The following is a 16,359-nucleotide window of genomic DNA, read 5'->3' on the forward strand; positions in this document are numbered from 1 at the left end:
TTTTCCTTTCTATAAATAGTGCTACATTTCTATTGGACGACAACATAAAAAATATCAGCTGATTAAAAATAACATAACATGTGGGTATATATCACGCCATACGCTCATAATTGAATTAAAACATTAAATTCGTTGAATCTGGTGACAGGAAAGTCTTAAATTCCTTGCTTTCTTTAAATATCGTAAGTATGATTGAATATTTTCCTTTATTGTTATTACTGAAGGGATGTTGCGTTCTCTACATAGTTAATTAGCAATGATGCGCAGCTTCCTCATCTATGTGTATGTTTATTGACGGCGGAGAAAAAGAAGCGATATGATAAGTATGATTTAAATTTCTAACTGTTACATGATGTTTTGAGTCGAAAAATCACGTCATTGGTATTAAAAAATCTTGCATATCCTCACTATTGCCATGCTTTTACATTTAATACCATGAATGTGGCGCATGATCCATGAATGAATGATTTTCGAATTCCTTTTTTAAATACCCACTGGCGAAGAAAGAACTTGTTACCACATGTGAAGGATAAAGTTAATATGAATTTTATCTAACTACTGTACAGGTATCCTATGGAAACAATAAAGAATATATATGACAATGCGTGCTCAGAGTTACATGAATATTAATACAATACAATATATATTTTATTTCCAAATTAGGTTCCCAGGGGAGAGGGCATAATGTTGTACATTTCGGAACTAGTATTTTCACAGAACAAATATTCACAAATCCTTCACATAACAACATACATAATAAATTAACCTAATTATAGTTTAACCAAACATGACATACTAATATCTATTCTTGTCTGTACACACATATTTGATTTTTAAAACGTCTCTTGAGCATGTCGAGAAACGAACGAACAACCGTTTTTTACACCTTTCAACGAACATGCGACTATAGCGTGTGAAGACAAAGGTGCTAACCACTACAGTACTATATAAATGAAAAGACGAATAATTTACAGAAAAAATAAATAATTGCAATGTAGAATTAAGTGATAGGATCGATAAATTTATATGTATATTTGGTTGTTAAGCTGCAACACGCACTAGCTGCAACACGAACTAGCTAATTGACGATGCCCCTCGATGGTGGACTTTTCCATTGGAAATCTCAACATATGCTGATAGAGAGAACAAAAAAAGTTAAAGTTTTCAAGAATACAATGACAGAGAGAGATTTTTGAAAGAGATCAAAATTATTTTTCAGATCTCTCAAATGAGGCAAAATTTATTTGGTTATTCACAAATGCAAATCTGTCTGTACTCGATTACTTAGGGAGTTATATTATCAATGTCTGACGCGAGGGTACCCAAATTCCACCTATTTCGACAATTTTCCTTACTTTGTTTCTCCAGACAAAAGTTTCAATTCTGTGTTTATATTGTAGATGTATCTACTATTTAGTTCCACCAATTTCATTTTGAATCCATATTGAATCGTAGAAAAATGTGTTTGAACCGACCCCCAAAATCTCTGTTTCTGTAATGAGGAGTACCGGAATTGTTTCCCTGCTTAAATTCACATATATTAATATCGATTAACTGATGTTTTGTTTTATTTCTCCAAATATTTAGAACAATTTGAAATTTGTTAATGCTTACTTTTTATTTGTTTAAAGGGGCACTAACTACGAGATTTATAAAAAAAATCTAAAATATGATTTTTTATGTTTAATCATTAATGAAAGTGAAATAGTGAAATAATTATTCGCTTTTACTTTTAGCAGCCAGTATGTATGGTTCATTTTTTTTCAAAATAAGCTAAGAAACATTGGTGATGAATTATTCATTTTCAAGTGACCCCTTAGCTAGAGTTGGATAACGCATGCATTGATCGTGTTAAGTTATTTAAAGGAAAAGAATGTCAACATTGAATGTGAAACAAAGGTATAATCATTTGATTGATTGATTCAATCCACAAGATATCATTCTTATACAGGTAAAAACGATGATAAACATATATTTTTGATTGATTCAATCCACAAGATATCATTCTTATACCAGGGCCGTAACCAGGGGTTGAATTCAGGGGAGGCATGGGTTTTGGGCCGCCGATTGAGGCCCCTTAGATAGGGGTTGGGGGCAGAGCCCCGGCGGATTTTTTCCCACTATAAAATGGCTAAAAATTACCTGTTTTCCTTAAGACTCCTCAGTATTGCTTGAACCTGGGAGCAATTTTTATGCAAAAACAAACTGAGATTGCTGTTAGGGGTTAGCCAAGGCTGTGTCTTGAAAGCCGTACTTTGAACTATAATCATTAACATTAAATATATTGTGACCGCCGATTTTCTCTCTCTCTCAATAAAATGGCTTAAAATTACCCGTTTCCCTTCGATTTCCCTACTTTAAGACTCATCAGGGAGACTTGAACATGGAAACAATTTGTTTTGCAAACGATTATTATCTGTTTTTAAAGATATTTTTGTTAGAAATCAAACTGGTAAGTTAAAACAATTATATAGGCCTAAAGCAAGATAATCAGTAGAACGCAAAATATTTTTTTTTATCGAGGACCTTGAATTTCAATATCGTAGAAAGCTGAACAGACATGTATAGAACTACAACGAATGGGAGTGTTTTACTACTAAGGCATTTACCATAATGTTCTCGTACGATCGGGAGACTAGACACGTTACAAAAATATCCAACAGCTGATTCAGCCGGTAACGAATTTCCGATATCATAAAAGATTCACAATACAAAGGGAACTTCCTCTGCTTAATTCAGCCCCTAAATAAATGTGATTAGTTTTATTTAAAATTGTGGAAAGCCAAGTTTCTTATGCGTTCTCGTACAACATAGGAAATATTGAATAACAGATGGAAGGCCACATAACACAAAATACTGAAACAAATACTAAAATGGTTCACCGTTTCGATCAAAAATCCGGAAAATGACAGATACATCACATATCATGATATCACTGTTAACACTGTAAACATGTGTATTCAAGTTCTTCGTGTAGGACTACATATATTGTTAATATTTCATTTAATACAATTTTTGGTGTAGAAAATTCAGGGGAGGCAGTTGCCTCGCCTGCCTCATAGGTAGTTACGGCCCTGTATACAGATTCAATCCACAAGATATCATTCTTATACAGGTAAAAACGATGATTAACATATATTTTAATCTACACTATGAAATTAAACAGACCAAGAAAAATCCAATTGCACGAGTTTGCTTAATCTATTTATATCTATATTTAGGTCTTTCAACCTTTCGGTTGAAAGACCTATAGGGTTTGTTCTGATTATTATTATTATTAGGTCTTTCAACCTTTCAGGTGAAAGACCTATAGGGTTTGTTCTGACTATTATTATTATTTTTTTTTTTTTTCTTCCGCCAACTTTTTTTTCCTTCACTGTTTTTTTGTTTCACAAGATGTCGCTTAGATATTTGGTATATGATATCGAACAGTTAATGCGCTTCTGAAACTGACACCGCGTAAGAAAAACCTTTACCTTGTAAGAGTTATCTCCCCGAACACTGTTTTTCTTGTGGCCACTAAGGCTTCGCAACCGTAAAAGAAACCGACACATTTATTTTTCCAAATTGCTCGTTATATCCTCAGGATGATCTGTTTCATTTTGACCGAAGCTATCCGGAGACTCCATATGAGAGTTATCCCCCCTTTTATATATGATATAAGTGATTTGCATTTCTAACTGGTAAACCATAAGTGATAGAGACCCAGGGTCTTTTGATTTAAGATCCTTGGTCCAAAAAAATGAAAATTAGGTCAAGGTCAAAGGTCAAGGTCAAATTCTAAATTTTGATCTTGGCTTATTTTCACTTATTTTCAATTACTTAATAAGATTTCGACAAATTATTTTTACTAAATTGTTAGTTGCGACATGTCGTTACTTATAAATTTTGGTTACAAGGGTGCGTAGACAATAAATGGGAGTTTTCGCCCCCCTTATATTTAGAATTATGCGTAAAGTGATATTACTCATGAACCATACATAATACAGACCTAGGGTCTTTTGATTTGGGATCCTATGTTTATGACCTTGAAATTGAGGTCAAGGTCATAGGTAAATTGGACGTTCTAGATTTTGACCTTTGGTCGAAATTCATTTTTATACATCATAAAGCCATAGGAACTGACATTTTCAACTGAATCTTTATATTTTCATATCAAAATACATCCTTATTGGTTGAAAGACCTTCAATTGTTCTTTGAACAATTGGTTTTTAATTATTATTATTATTTTTTTTTTTTTTCTTCCGCCAACTTTTTTTTCCTTCGCTGTTTTTTTGTTTCACAAGATGTCACTTAGATATTTGGTATATGATATCGAACAGTCAATGCGCTTCTGAAACTGACACCGCGTAACAAAAACCTTTACCTTGTAAGAGTTATCTCCCCAAACACTGTTTTTCTTGTGGCCACTACTACTTCGCAACCGTATAAGAAACCGACAAATTTATTTTTCCAAATTGCTCGTTATATCCTTAGGATGTTCTGTTTCATTTCAACGGAAGCTATCCGGAGACTCCATATGAGAGTTATCCCCCCTTTTATATATGATATCAGTGATATGCATTTCTAACTGGTAAACTATAAGTGATAGAGACCTAGGGTCTTTTGATTTAAGATCCTTGGTCCAAAAAAATGAAAATTAGGTCAAGGTCAAAGGTCAAGGTCAAATTCTTAATTTTGATTTTGGCTTATTTTCACCTTTTTTCATTAACCTTATAAGATATCGACAATTTCTTTTTACTAAATTGTTAGTTGCGACATGACGTAACTTATAGATTTTGGTTGCGAGGGTGCGTAAACAATAAAAGGGAGTTTTCGCCCCTCTTATATTAAGAATTATGCGTAAAGTGATTTTACTCATGAACCATACATATTAAGGAACTAGTGTCTTTTTATTTGAGATGTTTAGTCTATGACCTTGAAATTGAGGTCAAGGTCATAGGTAAATTGGACGTTCTAGATTTTGACCTTTGCTTAAAATTCATATTTATACATCATTAAGCCATAGGAACTGACATTTTCAACTGAATTTTAATATTTTCATATCTAAATAGACCCTTATTGGTTGAAAGACCTTCAATTGTTCTTTGAACAATTGGTTTTTAATTATGTTTACATCGCTTATATGGTCGTCGAAGGAATTTGGAGGTCACCTCGATAGTTAATTAGATGGCGTCTAGACAAAAATACACACGAAACGAAGCTACATATTATCGAGCCCATGTCCTGTAAATTGTTTATTTTAGACTTTTAATAGTTTAGACAGAGACATAATACGTATTATATGTCTCTGGTTTAGATAAATGTTTTACATTGATATAAATCAAATATGAGGATTTGAGTCAAATCGGTCAACATGAATTTGACAGCTAGTGTTCCTTTAATTAAGAAATGAATCCTTTATCAAAGTGTTATTGCTCATTTTTAAAGATTGGCTTTTTGTGGACATCGCATGGCAACGTTTTTGTAGATTTCATTTTAACAGTGAATACTTCATCTGTTGATATATACTGTGTTTCGTGTATATTTAGGAGATAACTGTATTGTATTTTAAGGATGTACTTAGCTGAGGTTAGGTGAAAATTAATAAATTAAGAAGTTAAAATTAATACTCTAAGCTGGTAGAGCATCGATTAAGGATAAAAATAAGCTAAAATTATTGATAGATCATGGACCTCCTTTTCGAGATATTTGAGATTTAGAATATGGCGGGAAAAGGTTGACTTGGACTTTTACCTTATATTTGCATTGATATTATTAGGTCTCATAACAAAAGAAAGAAAATTAAGAATCTTCTAAAATTTTGGTAAATGACCTTTCATGAGCTATTAAGTCTTATATGAAAAAATAAATGGGCGTTATGGGGCAAAATATTTTACATTGCATTGTATGGAAAAACACCAAGGAGTCCGAACATTTGATACAAATTCCAAAACCTCACCGAAGTACATCCTTAAGCTCCGACGGCATCAATTGGGGATTTGATGGTCGCAAATTAAGTTTACTGGCGACGCGTTAGCGGAGACAGTAAACGGGTATTTGCGACCATCAAATCCCCAATTGATGCCGTCGGAGCTTTAAATACAATAGTGTTATCTCCATTCTAATGAAACTGACAGAAAACAACGTTAAAACATGTATTTAAAATTTGTCATATGCCGTCTGCGCTTGCGCGTACGTCCCATAACATCAACTGTCAATTGATGCCATGTAAATAAATGACGTTATCCAATCAAAATGAACGTTACAAACGTTGTTGCATTAGAATTGAATATTTTTAGATATGTTGAAAGACGTAGACAATGTCAAATCATGAATTACTAATTGTTTAGTCTCTAAAAAAAACATGTAAGATTTCCGCTGTTTTTTGCTAAATGGGTGCAATTTGGGTACTCGGAGCAATGTGGGTACTGTGACGTTAGATGTAACAAAATGTGTATGGTTTTAAGATTCTTGTCTTGAATAAAATGGTTTAGATTTATACGAAAAAGAAATGTATGTAGGTATACGTTTTCAAAGTTATGCAACTATCAAAATGTCCCACTTATGTACTAAAACAAAATTAAACATCGTAACCCATTAAATAAGACAATAAAATAATAACTAGTCTATTATTCTTTCCTAAAATCAAATATATAGCTATCGAAATATACATCAGTTTATTCAAATATTCACACAGTAAAGTATCCAGCGCCCTAGACCACTCGACCACCTAGGCTACATACAATATAGCTTTCGGTGGTCGATATAATGCCCTTCCTCGTCGGCTTTACCTTGGTTTGTAACACAGTACTGATGTATAGTGGCAAGTAGATGTACCTTTCAGATCAGCTATTTTGTCTGGTTGTATATGTATACATGCATATAATAGATTTGTCTTCAGTGTACATAAACCAGGTCACTTTTTCAATTGAGTTAAGTTTTAGAAAATTAGATATGATAGATTCTAAACCGAAACTGGTACTTAATAGAATAATATAACATTCCCCATTTCATACTTCCTGTAACAAGGCTTGTTACATAATAATCCGTCAGGACATCAACATATTGAGCTAGGGTTATCTTCCCTTAAACTTGAATTACAGTTTCCATCATGAAAAATACTTTATCACAAATGGGGGGGGGGGGGGGGGTTAAAAAGATTTACTTCTCCGTCACAACTTAGAATTACTACCCCTGTTGTCTATACGTGTTGCTCAAATAATGCTTTCATATTATTAAGTCACGCATTTCCTCGAGTTGGAATGTAGTTATTAGTTGCTGAACAGTAAACAGTAGCCAATGAATAAGCATGGATTTTTTTATTATAGTTTTGGGAATGAACATATTTATCTAAGGGTCAATCGGATACCCCCCTATGTTCCCGCGTAAGAAAGAAGAGAGGGGTAACACTGCGAAAATTATCGACAAAAAGTTTCTACAAAAAAGTTAATATTACCAAAATCTACTATTAACTCTAGATATAGAAACCCATTGCCTTCAACATAAAACGAATGGATTTTAGCTTGTAAATAATAATAATTGGCTACCACAAAACTAAAGGCATCATTTGTATTTATTTTCTCTCCTATTCAGATTGTAAATGAAAAAAGGACGATGTTATGATTTCTCGTTTATAAAATGAGATGTGGTATCATTGCCATTGAGAGAACTCTCCACCCATGGCCATATTAAGGATGTGAAAAACTGCAGGTCACCATGCACCCTAGCCCCAGATTGATCTGACGGCTATTGTTTAGACTTTCTTGGGCCATTTCTTAAAAAATCGAAAAACGAGAAGGCTTTTGGGTTCTACCTGTCGTTTCTTTAGAAAAACGGACTAATATCATGATGAAACTTATGGTGACACAGATTTTGCATATACATCTCAAGATTTTACATATTGGCTATATTAAAGAATGTAAAAGTTCGTTTTTGTTAAAAACTACAAGTTCCTCCACTTACTGCACATCTTGTACGTTTTATGAAGCCATCCTGTATGAAAATCGAGTCTTGCATTCAAAAAATCTAAAGTCATATGAATAACATGAATTAAACAAGGCTCATTTCCTTTTGTGTCTTGGAGTAATAATTTTAACTTCAGAATCAAATTTGACTTCGAAAATCCCAGTTAACACCAGACCGGCAAACCGATTGGGAATCTCTTACGAGAGGAATGTTCGCTCTATCTCTAGAAAAAAAAATTAGTTTCAAAGACTTAAATATAATGACGGACGGAAAAAAATGATTGACATTTGAGATGACCTCCAGTCTTCATAATATTGCGACGACATCATGTCTTAATACTATATATATTGGAAAAGCGTGTACACCTCGGGCGTATACAATACACGTGTGGACTTACAATATGCTTGTTTTATCAGGAATGGCACCTAGAAATCCCATTACAGACGTGCTACCCAGCCCAGATGATGGAGACGGTCTAGGTTTGGATCAAGTATCGCCAGTTATAACGGAAGAGAACTATGAACAAAAACAACAACCATTAAAGATAGTTTGGCAAAATGTATTTATTCAACTTGGTATTCATCTAGCAGCTCTATATGGTTTGATTAGAATACCTTGGTCTCATCCTTTAACATGGCTATGGAGTAAGTATGGTATAATTTTGTTTTTTGCTTATTTTGTGATTTTGAACACCAAGAAAAACTGCAATATGCGGACGGAAATTTCGAAATTTGTAGTTTCTATACATTCTTATACACTTTTACAGTATCTCAAGGTCATGGGTAGATATTCGAGGACACTGATTTGATTCTGAAATTGTATAACTATAATTATGTTTTTGGAATAGATACCAGCAATAGTTAATGTATAGCTAGAATAAAAGAAATGTGTACAGCGTGTAAATAGTGCAACGATAATACATAAAATTGAGAATGGAAATGGGGAATGTGTCAAAGAGACAACAATGTATGTTTGACACAAACGGCTTTTATATTGTTACTTATATTCCCAATTTAGATTTTGGAGAAAATATAATTTGGTAATATATGTTACATTCAAATCAATCATAAAATCTAATTTGGTATTAATAAGTAGCCGTTGGTTGTAGAAACGTTTGGAAATTTTGTTTCCGGGGAATAACTTAAGTTTCCTTTGACTGATTCAAACGAAACTTGTTAAAATTACAGATACAGAGAAGGGGAGGCTCCTAATGATTCTGGGGTCATTTATTCAAAGTTCAAGGTCTTGGAAAAAGTTTTTTTTTTAAATGCATTTTATAGCAACATTATTTGCCATGAGTAACCATACCAGACTGATGGGCAACGTCAAAAAAAACCTGTCCAAATGTTTTGATTGGATGCCCCAAAATGAATGTTTCTATATATTTTTGCTTTTCTAGGGGAAGCATTGGTAACATTTTGGTTCCTATATACCTAATTTTGAATCCGCCGGACCAGAATAAGTCGTCCTTGTTTAGTCACGTTTTATGAATATTTAATAATAATTTTAAAAAACGGAAAAACTTGCTTTCGCTTGTTATTACATAGTTTTGGCTTATTATATCAAGACATTTAGTGTAATATTTGAGAATAACATGCTTTTATTATGATATGAAAGTGTTGATAATGCGCACATTTTAGCCTGAAGCGTACAATGTGTGCGGTCAACGCTTTGTCGTCCTATTTTAAAAAGCATGGTAATCTCGAATTTCGCACTAAATGTCTACCGAATTATATAAGCCATATATATATAACTATAGGAATTGGCTGATGTCGCTTATGACCTATCTGTATTTTTATTATTTTTTTTTACATTTTCAGCAATATTTTACTACGTTTTCACAGCCGTAGGGATAACAGCTGGGGCACATCGCCTATGGTCACATAGATCTTATAAGGCAAAGACTCCTTTACGTATCTTGCTTGCAATAATGAACTCTGCAGCACTTCAGGTAATTTAATATTTATTTCTAAATATTGTCAAACAAGAGACAGAAGATACCAAATATACAATCAAAACTCAGAAGTCGAAAAGACAAAACCATGGCAACTAAACTGAGTGTTTAAAAAATTGACAAGTACATTTACTTGTAACTTCGAAATGTCATGAAGTCGCCCTCTGGTTTATTGGTTATATAAAGGTGATTCGTCTTGTTTTGCTTCAAGCAACTACATATATTTGATAATCGAAAAATTAACTATAATCTTCGTTTAGTGCTGTATCGGCCGTTAATAAACATTTCCATGGAAACTCAAAGATTGAGCAATACGAACTCACTAAAAAGTGAGGTGAGGTCCTCGAGGGTAAACAGTTTCTGCTTCATTGGTTAATCAAATGATAAAATCCGGTTAAATACGCTGCATTCAGTGATAAACTAAGAAACAAAATTGAAAAACGTATACTATTTTACGACAAATGTAACCCGTCCGTTATATTTGTGATACTGACGTTCCTGCAGTTGGTGGAATTTTTTTTTTTTATATATGAATATTCTTCATTGGCTTGTACATAAGTTGACGGAATTTTTAATTTCATATTTTGTTTGCCCCATTATGTAACTAAAAGTAATCGTTGTAAATAATTATGATTTCCATCAAAGTATTGAGAAAATAAATTTATAAATTATATACATTTTTTATTAGAATGACATATTGGAATGGACTCGTGACCATCGAGTTCATCATAAGTATTCGGAAACAGATGCTGACCCACATAATGCAAGACGAGGATTCTTCTTTTCTCATATTGGATGGCTTCTAGTTAGAAAACACCCTGATGTAGCCAGGAAAGGCAAGCAGTTAGATCTGTCAGATCTCTACGCTGACAAAGTAGTTATGATGCAGCGAAGGTTAGTACAACTATTGTGTTGTAATCAGATGCCGAAGGAGTTTTTAGTTCCTATTTTTCATATTTTTAATGTTTCTAGTTATTTGTCCGTATTTTTTATGCAAATGAAAACACTGAAGAATTACATGCTCAAACCTTTGACAAAGTCACAGAATTGAAGGTGTTTGGCGTCAACTAGGTAAAACAAAAACAGCACATTCTACAATGTCGTAAGTTACAGTGTTGCTTTTTTATATTTTTTCGAGATTCACTTCATAGTTTGTTTATATAGTATTACACACAAAAAAAATGTACATTTGATTTTTAAATATTTTATATCAAAGTGAAATATTAAACAGATACTGTTTCTGTTATTTTTTTACATCTTAATTTCACATGATTTTTTTATGTTCAAAGGTCAATATAATGATATGCTAACATGGTTAATTGTGACTTTTATAATTACAAGATTATATAAAAACTATAATTTTAGGAAAAAATCATTTTACCGGAATTAATACGATGAACAGACTAACTATCTAGTTTTCTGTTCGGAAATATAAAGTGCAAGTGGCAGAACATTTTGACACTAGGCTAATAGGGGTGATTGCTGTAGAGATATGGCAAATATGATGGATTTTTGTAAAACAGATGGTCTACATAACGGAGTCGGATACATTTACTTCGCACTGGCACACTGTACAAGTGTAGACTATTCTGTGGGTATTTAGTTTCCAGTGTTGCTGTGGTAGGTAAAATAAACTGGTTAACTATTTATGCAAATCATCATAAATACAGTAACGGTTGTGTACTCTCAATCTGGGTATGAAAAACATTCTATCCAACTTAAAATAATCTGAATTGTAGAAAATGCTGTTACTGGTCAACTACACAAAACAGATTTTGCCAAAAGCTAGCAGTCTTTATACACCAAGTAAATCTAACGTCAAGACGTACTAAGAATTTTTTGTATTACTTATTTTTTGTCCCCTTTGCAAATGCACATTTTGGCATTGTCATTTTATAAATGTGATAAATTACTTATTCTCTTTCATTTTCATTCACAGATATTACAGACTGAGTATTGTTATTATGTGTTTCTTAGTACCAACAGCAGTACCGTATTACTTCTGGGGAGAATCTTTTCAGAATGCATTCTTTATATCCAGTATACTACGATACGTACTGACATTAAACGCCACGTGGTTAGTCAATAGTGCTGCACACATGTGGGGAAATCGTCCTTATGACAAAAACATTAACCCAGCACAAAATAGGGGTGTGGCATTCAGTGCTGTAGGAGAGGGATTTCACAATTATCACCATACATTCCCACATGACTATGGTACTAGTGAGTTTGGATGGCATTTAAACGTTACCACAGCCTTTATTGATTTCTTCGCGATGTTAGGACAAGTTAGTGATAGGAGGAAGATATCTCATGCTACAGTAGAAAGGAGAAAGGCAAGAACTGGAGACGGATCCTGACAATGCTAGTCCGTTATTGTGTTTAACATTATCTATTGTACTGTAATTGCTAAAAAAACAATGTTTGATGGTTATTTGCAAGATGTTGAGATTATGATCAGATCTTTCTTGTTATAATGTTTGATTTTAACAAGTATTTAAAAGATACAAATACGTCAAAAATTTAAATTGTAAAAGTATTATTATGTGAACATGGACAGTGCTAAATTGTTACAGATTTTATGTTATTTATCATAAGTTGATTAAAAGTGACAAAAGAACAATTATTGATAGAACTGAAATACTAAAATTGTGTTCTCCATATTGCAATATTTTATGGAGTAAGGAACCACATCGAATGTTCAGTGTAAAATTGAAAAACTTAATTCATATAGTTTCCTTTTCTGGACAACCCTCCCCCTTCTTCTTAGCTTAATTTTTTTTTTAAAGTCTTGAAAAAGTAATGGTAAATGCAACGAAATAAAATTGAGAATGGAAATGGGGAATGTGCCAAAGAGACAACAACCCGACCTTAGAAAAAAACAACAGCAGAAGGTCACCAACAGGTCTTCAATATAGCGAGAAATTCCCGCACCCGGAGGCGTCCTTCAACTGGCCCCTAAACAAATATATACAAGTTCAGTGATAATGAACGCCATACTTATATCCAAATTGTACACAAAAAACTAAAATTAAAATAATACAAGACTAACAAAGGCCAGAGGCTCCTGACTTGGGACAGGCGCAAAAATGCGGCGGGGTTAAACATGTTTGTGAGATCTCAACCCTCCCCCTAAACCTCTAGCCAATGTAGAAAAGTAAACGCATAACAATACGCACATTAATCTGTTTTAAATGCATTTCAGCATGTAATATAATGGATAAATTGTAATTATGTAATGTAACTGTAATGGAAGTTACAAATTAATAAGGGTTCAAACGTTACAACGTCTACACAACAGAGACATTTCGCCAAATAATCTGAATATCATCATGAAAGGTCAAAACTCATTCAGGACCGAACTACATATTTGTATACGACCGCAAAAATTCGAAATTTTCGTTTTGGTCGTATATTGGTATCACGTCGTCGTTGGCGGTGGCGTCGTCCGAAGACTGATGATTTCCGGATAATAACTTTAGTATAAGTAAATAGAAATCATTAAAATTTTAACACAAGGTTTATACCCACCAAAGGAAGGTTGGGATGGATTTTATGGGTTTTGGTCCCAAAAGTTTAGGAATTAGGGGCCGAAAGGGGCCAAAATTAAACTTTGTTTGAATTAGATTTCATCAAAAATTGAATTATTGGGGTTCTTTGATATACTGAATCTAACTGTGTATTTAGATTTTTAATTGTTGGTACTGTTTTCAAATTGGTCTACATAAAGGTCCAAAGGGTCAAAATTAAACTTAGTTTGATTTTAACGAAAAATTGAATTCTTAGGGTTCTTTGATATGCTGAATCTGACCATGTACTTACATTTTTTATTATGGGCCCGGTTTTCAAGTTAGTCCAAATCTTCATAATATCTTTCATAGATGTTTCGTACTATTGAAATAAAATGCTCCGCAGGCGGCAGCTTGATCCGACCGCAAAGGTCGAACCCTGAACAGTTGGGACAAGTATGGACACAACAGTCAAGCTTGATACAGCTCTGAATTTGGATTGTGATGAAATAGTTGACACAGCATAGGTTTCTGACACAGACTGAATGTGGTTTAAGAACTTAAAAAATCAAATAAAGTTCAATTTTGGACCCTTTAACCTCAATGTGGACCAATTTGATAACGGGGCCCAAATATCAAAAATCTAAATGCATGGTTAGATTTAGCATATCAAAGAACCCCATATATTCATTTTTTGTTGAAATTAAACAAAGTTTAATTTTTGACCCTTTGGACCTTAATGTAGACCAATTTGAAAACGGGACAATACTGTGCATTTGCGGTCGTCTCAAGCTGTCGCCTGCGGAGCATTTTATTTAAATAGTACGAAACATCTATGAAAGACTAAACTTGCAACCAGTTATCCCTCTCGCCCAAACTATGTGAATTCAGATTTTATCCTACATTGATCTCTTGGTGTTGTCCACTTGGTTGCTTCTTGAGTATTTATGGTCTCACCACAACTTATTCAGTTTTTTTTAAACATGTTAGCTAGCCTTCACATCAAGCCAATTGAATTATTCTAATTGCACGTTTTCAAAAAATCTTCTCAATTTAGAAACCATTTGATAGTTAAATCCAAATGTTAAAAAAAATCTTCCAATGGACCATCCGTTTCAAGATATGTTAAAATATGGAGATGTGGTGTCGTTGTCTATTCTTTAAAGACTGAAAAACTAGGGTTTAAATTACTACAGGCCATACACAGGGAGTCAACAATGAGTAAAACCATACCGTATAAAGTAGGAGGGCAAATGAATAGCACTTAATACCTTCAGAATTATTTCGGATGAATCTTGTCTTACAACCAATATGGTGAAGGTAAATCTAAATGCAAATTTTCAACATCAAACATTCAGTCATTGATTGAATATTTGGTTTGCAACTTTGAAAAATGCAAGCCGGTAAGAAAACATTCCAAACCAAAAACACAGTTTAAATAACATCATTTAGACGTTTGCAGGTTCATTAGGTTATGTATATCAAAAATGATATTAAACTTTGTCTTAAATATAGCCCCAGCTTAAATCAGTTCGATGTTCAAATGTTCTTGTTGAAACTAATAAAACATTAAATATTCGATAACTTTAGATGTGATAGTCATAATTAAAAGGAGGTAACAGGTATAATTCGAATCGTTTTTTGACTTTTCAGTCAAGTTGTCGTTAATTCTCGTTGGAAATATAAATAGATATGATATAACTACAGAAAGTCGAAAATAAATTTTCGATTTACTTATTCTCCGGTAAAAAGGGCCGTGGCGTCGGCTAGAGCTTCCCGGTCCTTCATTATATTATTCGGTGCTTTGCTTTTGCGCCAATTGGCATTTCATTTGCGCCAGAAAAATCTTTCATTTGCGCCACAAATCATATTTCATTTGCGCCAAAACTGAAACCTTTCATTTGCGCCAATATTACAGGTAAATAGTATACAAAAAAACTTAAAAAAAAAAAAAACTTTTAATAATAAAGTTTGCATAATTAAACATATTCCTCAGAAATCAGTAATCATAAAACCATACGAGTTATGATAAACCTTGTTAAAACACAGTTCTGTTATAAAACATAAAATAAAGCACTTTAGAAACTGGATTAGATTATGATACCGTTCTAAGCACTGTACACTATAGAAACTGGATTAGATTATGATACCGTTCTAAGCACTGTACACTATAGGAACTGGATTAGATTATGATACCGTTCTAAGCACTGTACACTATAGAAACTGGATACCGTTCTAAGCACTGTACACTATAGAAACTGGATACCGTTCTAAGCACTGTACACTATAGAAACTGGATACCGTTCTAAGCACTGTACACTATAGAAACTGGATTAGATTATGATACCGTTCTAAGCACTGTACACTATAGAAACTGGATTAGATTATGATACCGTTCTAAGCACTGTACACTATAGAAACTGGATTAGATTATGATACCGTTCTAAGCACTGTACACTATAGAAACTGGATTAGATTATGATACCGTTCTAAGCACTGTACACTATAGAAACTGGATTAGATTATGATACCGTTCTAAGCACTGTACACTATAGAAACTGGATTAGATTATGAGACCGTTCTAAGCACTGTACACTATAGAAACTGGATTAGATTATGAGACCGTTCTAAGCACTGTACACTATAGAAACTGGATTAGATTATGAGACCGTTCTAAGCACTGTACACTATAGAAACTGGATTAGATTATGATACCGTTCTAAGCACTGTACACTATAGAAACAGGATTAGATTATGATACCGTTCTTAGCACTGTACACTATAGTAAAGTTACAAGTCTGTTCTCTGAATTGACAATGTATATCTTGACAGCTCAAACATGTGAACACTACACATAATTTTCAACCTTTGTGACTCTCAGTTTTGTATCAGAAAAAGAGTATGAACTCACTTTATTTCAATTATCCAGGGGGAATACTGTAGAAACA

General features: G+C 33.3%; 1 protein-coding gene across 2 annotated transcripts; it reads left to right on the forward strand.

Moving 5' to 3' along the window:
• The first annotated feature begins 31 nt into the window (after window positions 1–31).
• Window positions 32–12,522, forward strand: LOC139488052 (stearoyl-CoA desaturase 5-like). 2 transcript variants are annotated; one of them, XM_071273375.1, is made up of 5 exons: window positions 32–182; window positions 8,365–8,592; window positions 9,769–9,899; window positions 10,591–10,796; window positions 11,842–12,522. In XM_071273375.1, the coding sequence occupies exons 2-5, from the start codon at window positions 8,367–8,369 to the stop codon at window positions 12,260–12,262; spliced, it is 984 nt and encodes a 327-aa protein (XP_071129476.1). In that variant the 5' UTR covers window positions 32–182; window positions 8,365–8,366; the 3' UTR covers window positions 12,263–12,522. The 2 variants fall into 2 exon arrangements, with proteins under 2 accessions (XP_071129476.1, XP_071129475.1); XM_071273374.1 differs by having other exon boundaries at window positions 94–323.
• The last annotated feature ends 3,837 nt before the right edge of the window (window positions 12,523–16,359 follow it).

This window comes from Mytilus edulis, chromosome 9, assembly GCF_963676685.1.
Source record: "Mytilus edulis chromosome 9, xbMytEdul2.2, whole genome shotgun sequence".
Classification (NCBI taxonomy): Eukaryota; Metazoa; Mollusca; class Bivalvia; order Mytilida; family Mytilidae; genus Mytilus; species Mytilus edulis.

What these genes read in the sequence shown, in the direction of transcription:
- LOC139488052 (XM_071273374.1), top strand. An exon ending in TGAACTCTGCAGCACTTCAG is followed by an intron (nt 9,900 to 10,590) that starts GTAATTTAATAT and finishes ATTTTTTATTAG; the next exon opens with AATGACATATTGGAATGGAC. An exon ending in GTAGTTATGATGCAGCGAAG is followed by an intron (nt 10,797 to 11,841) that starts GTTAGTACAACT and finishes TTTCATTCACAG; the next exon opens with ATATTACAGACTGAGTATTG.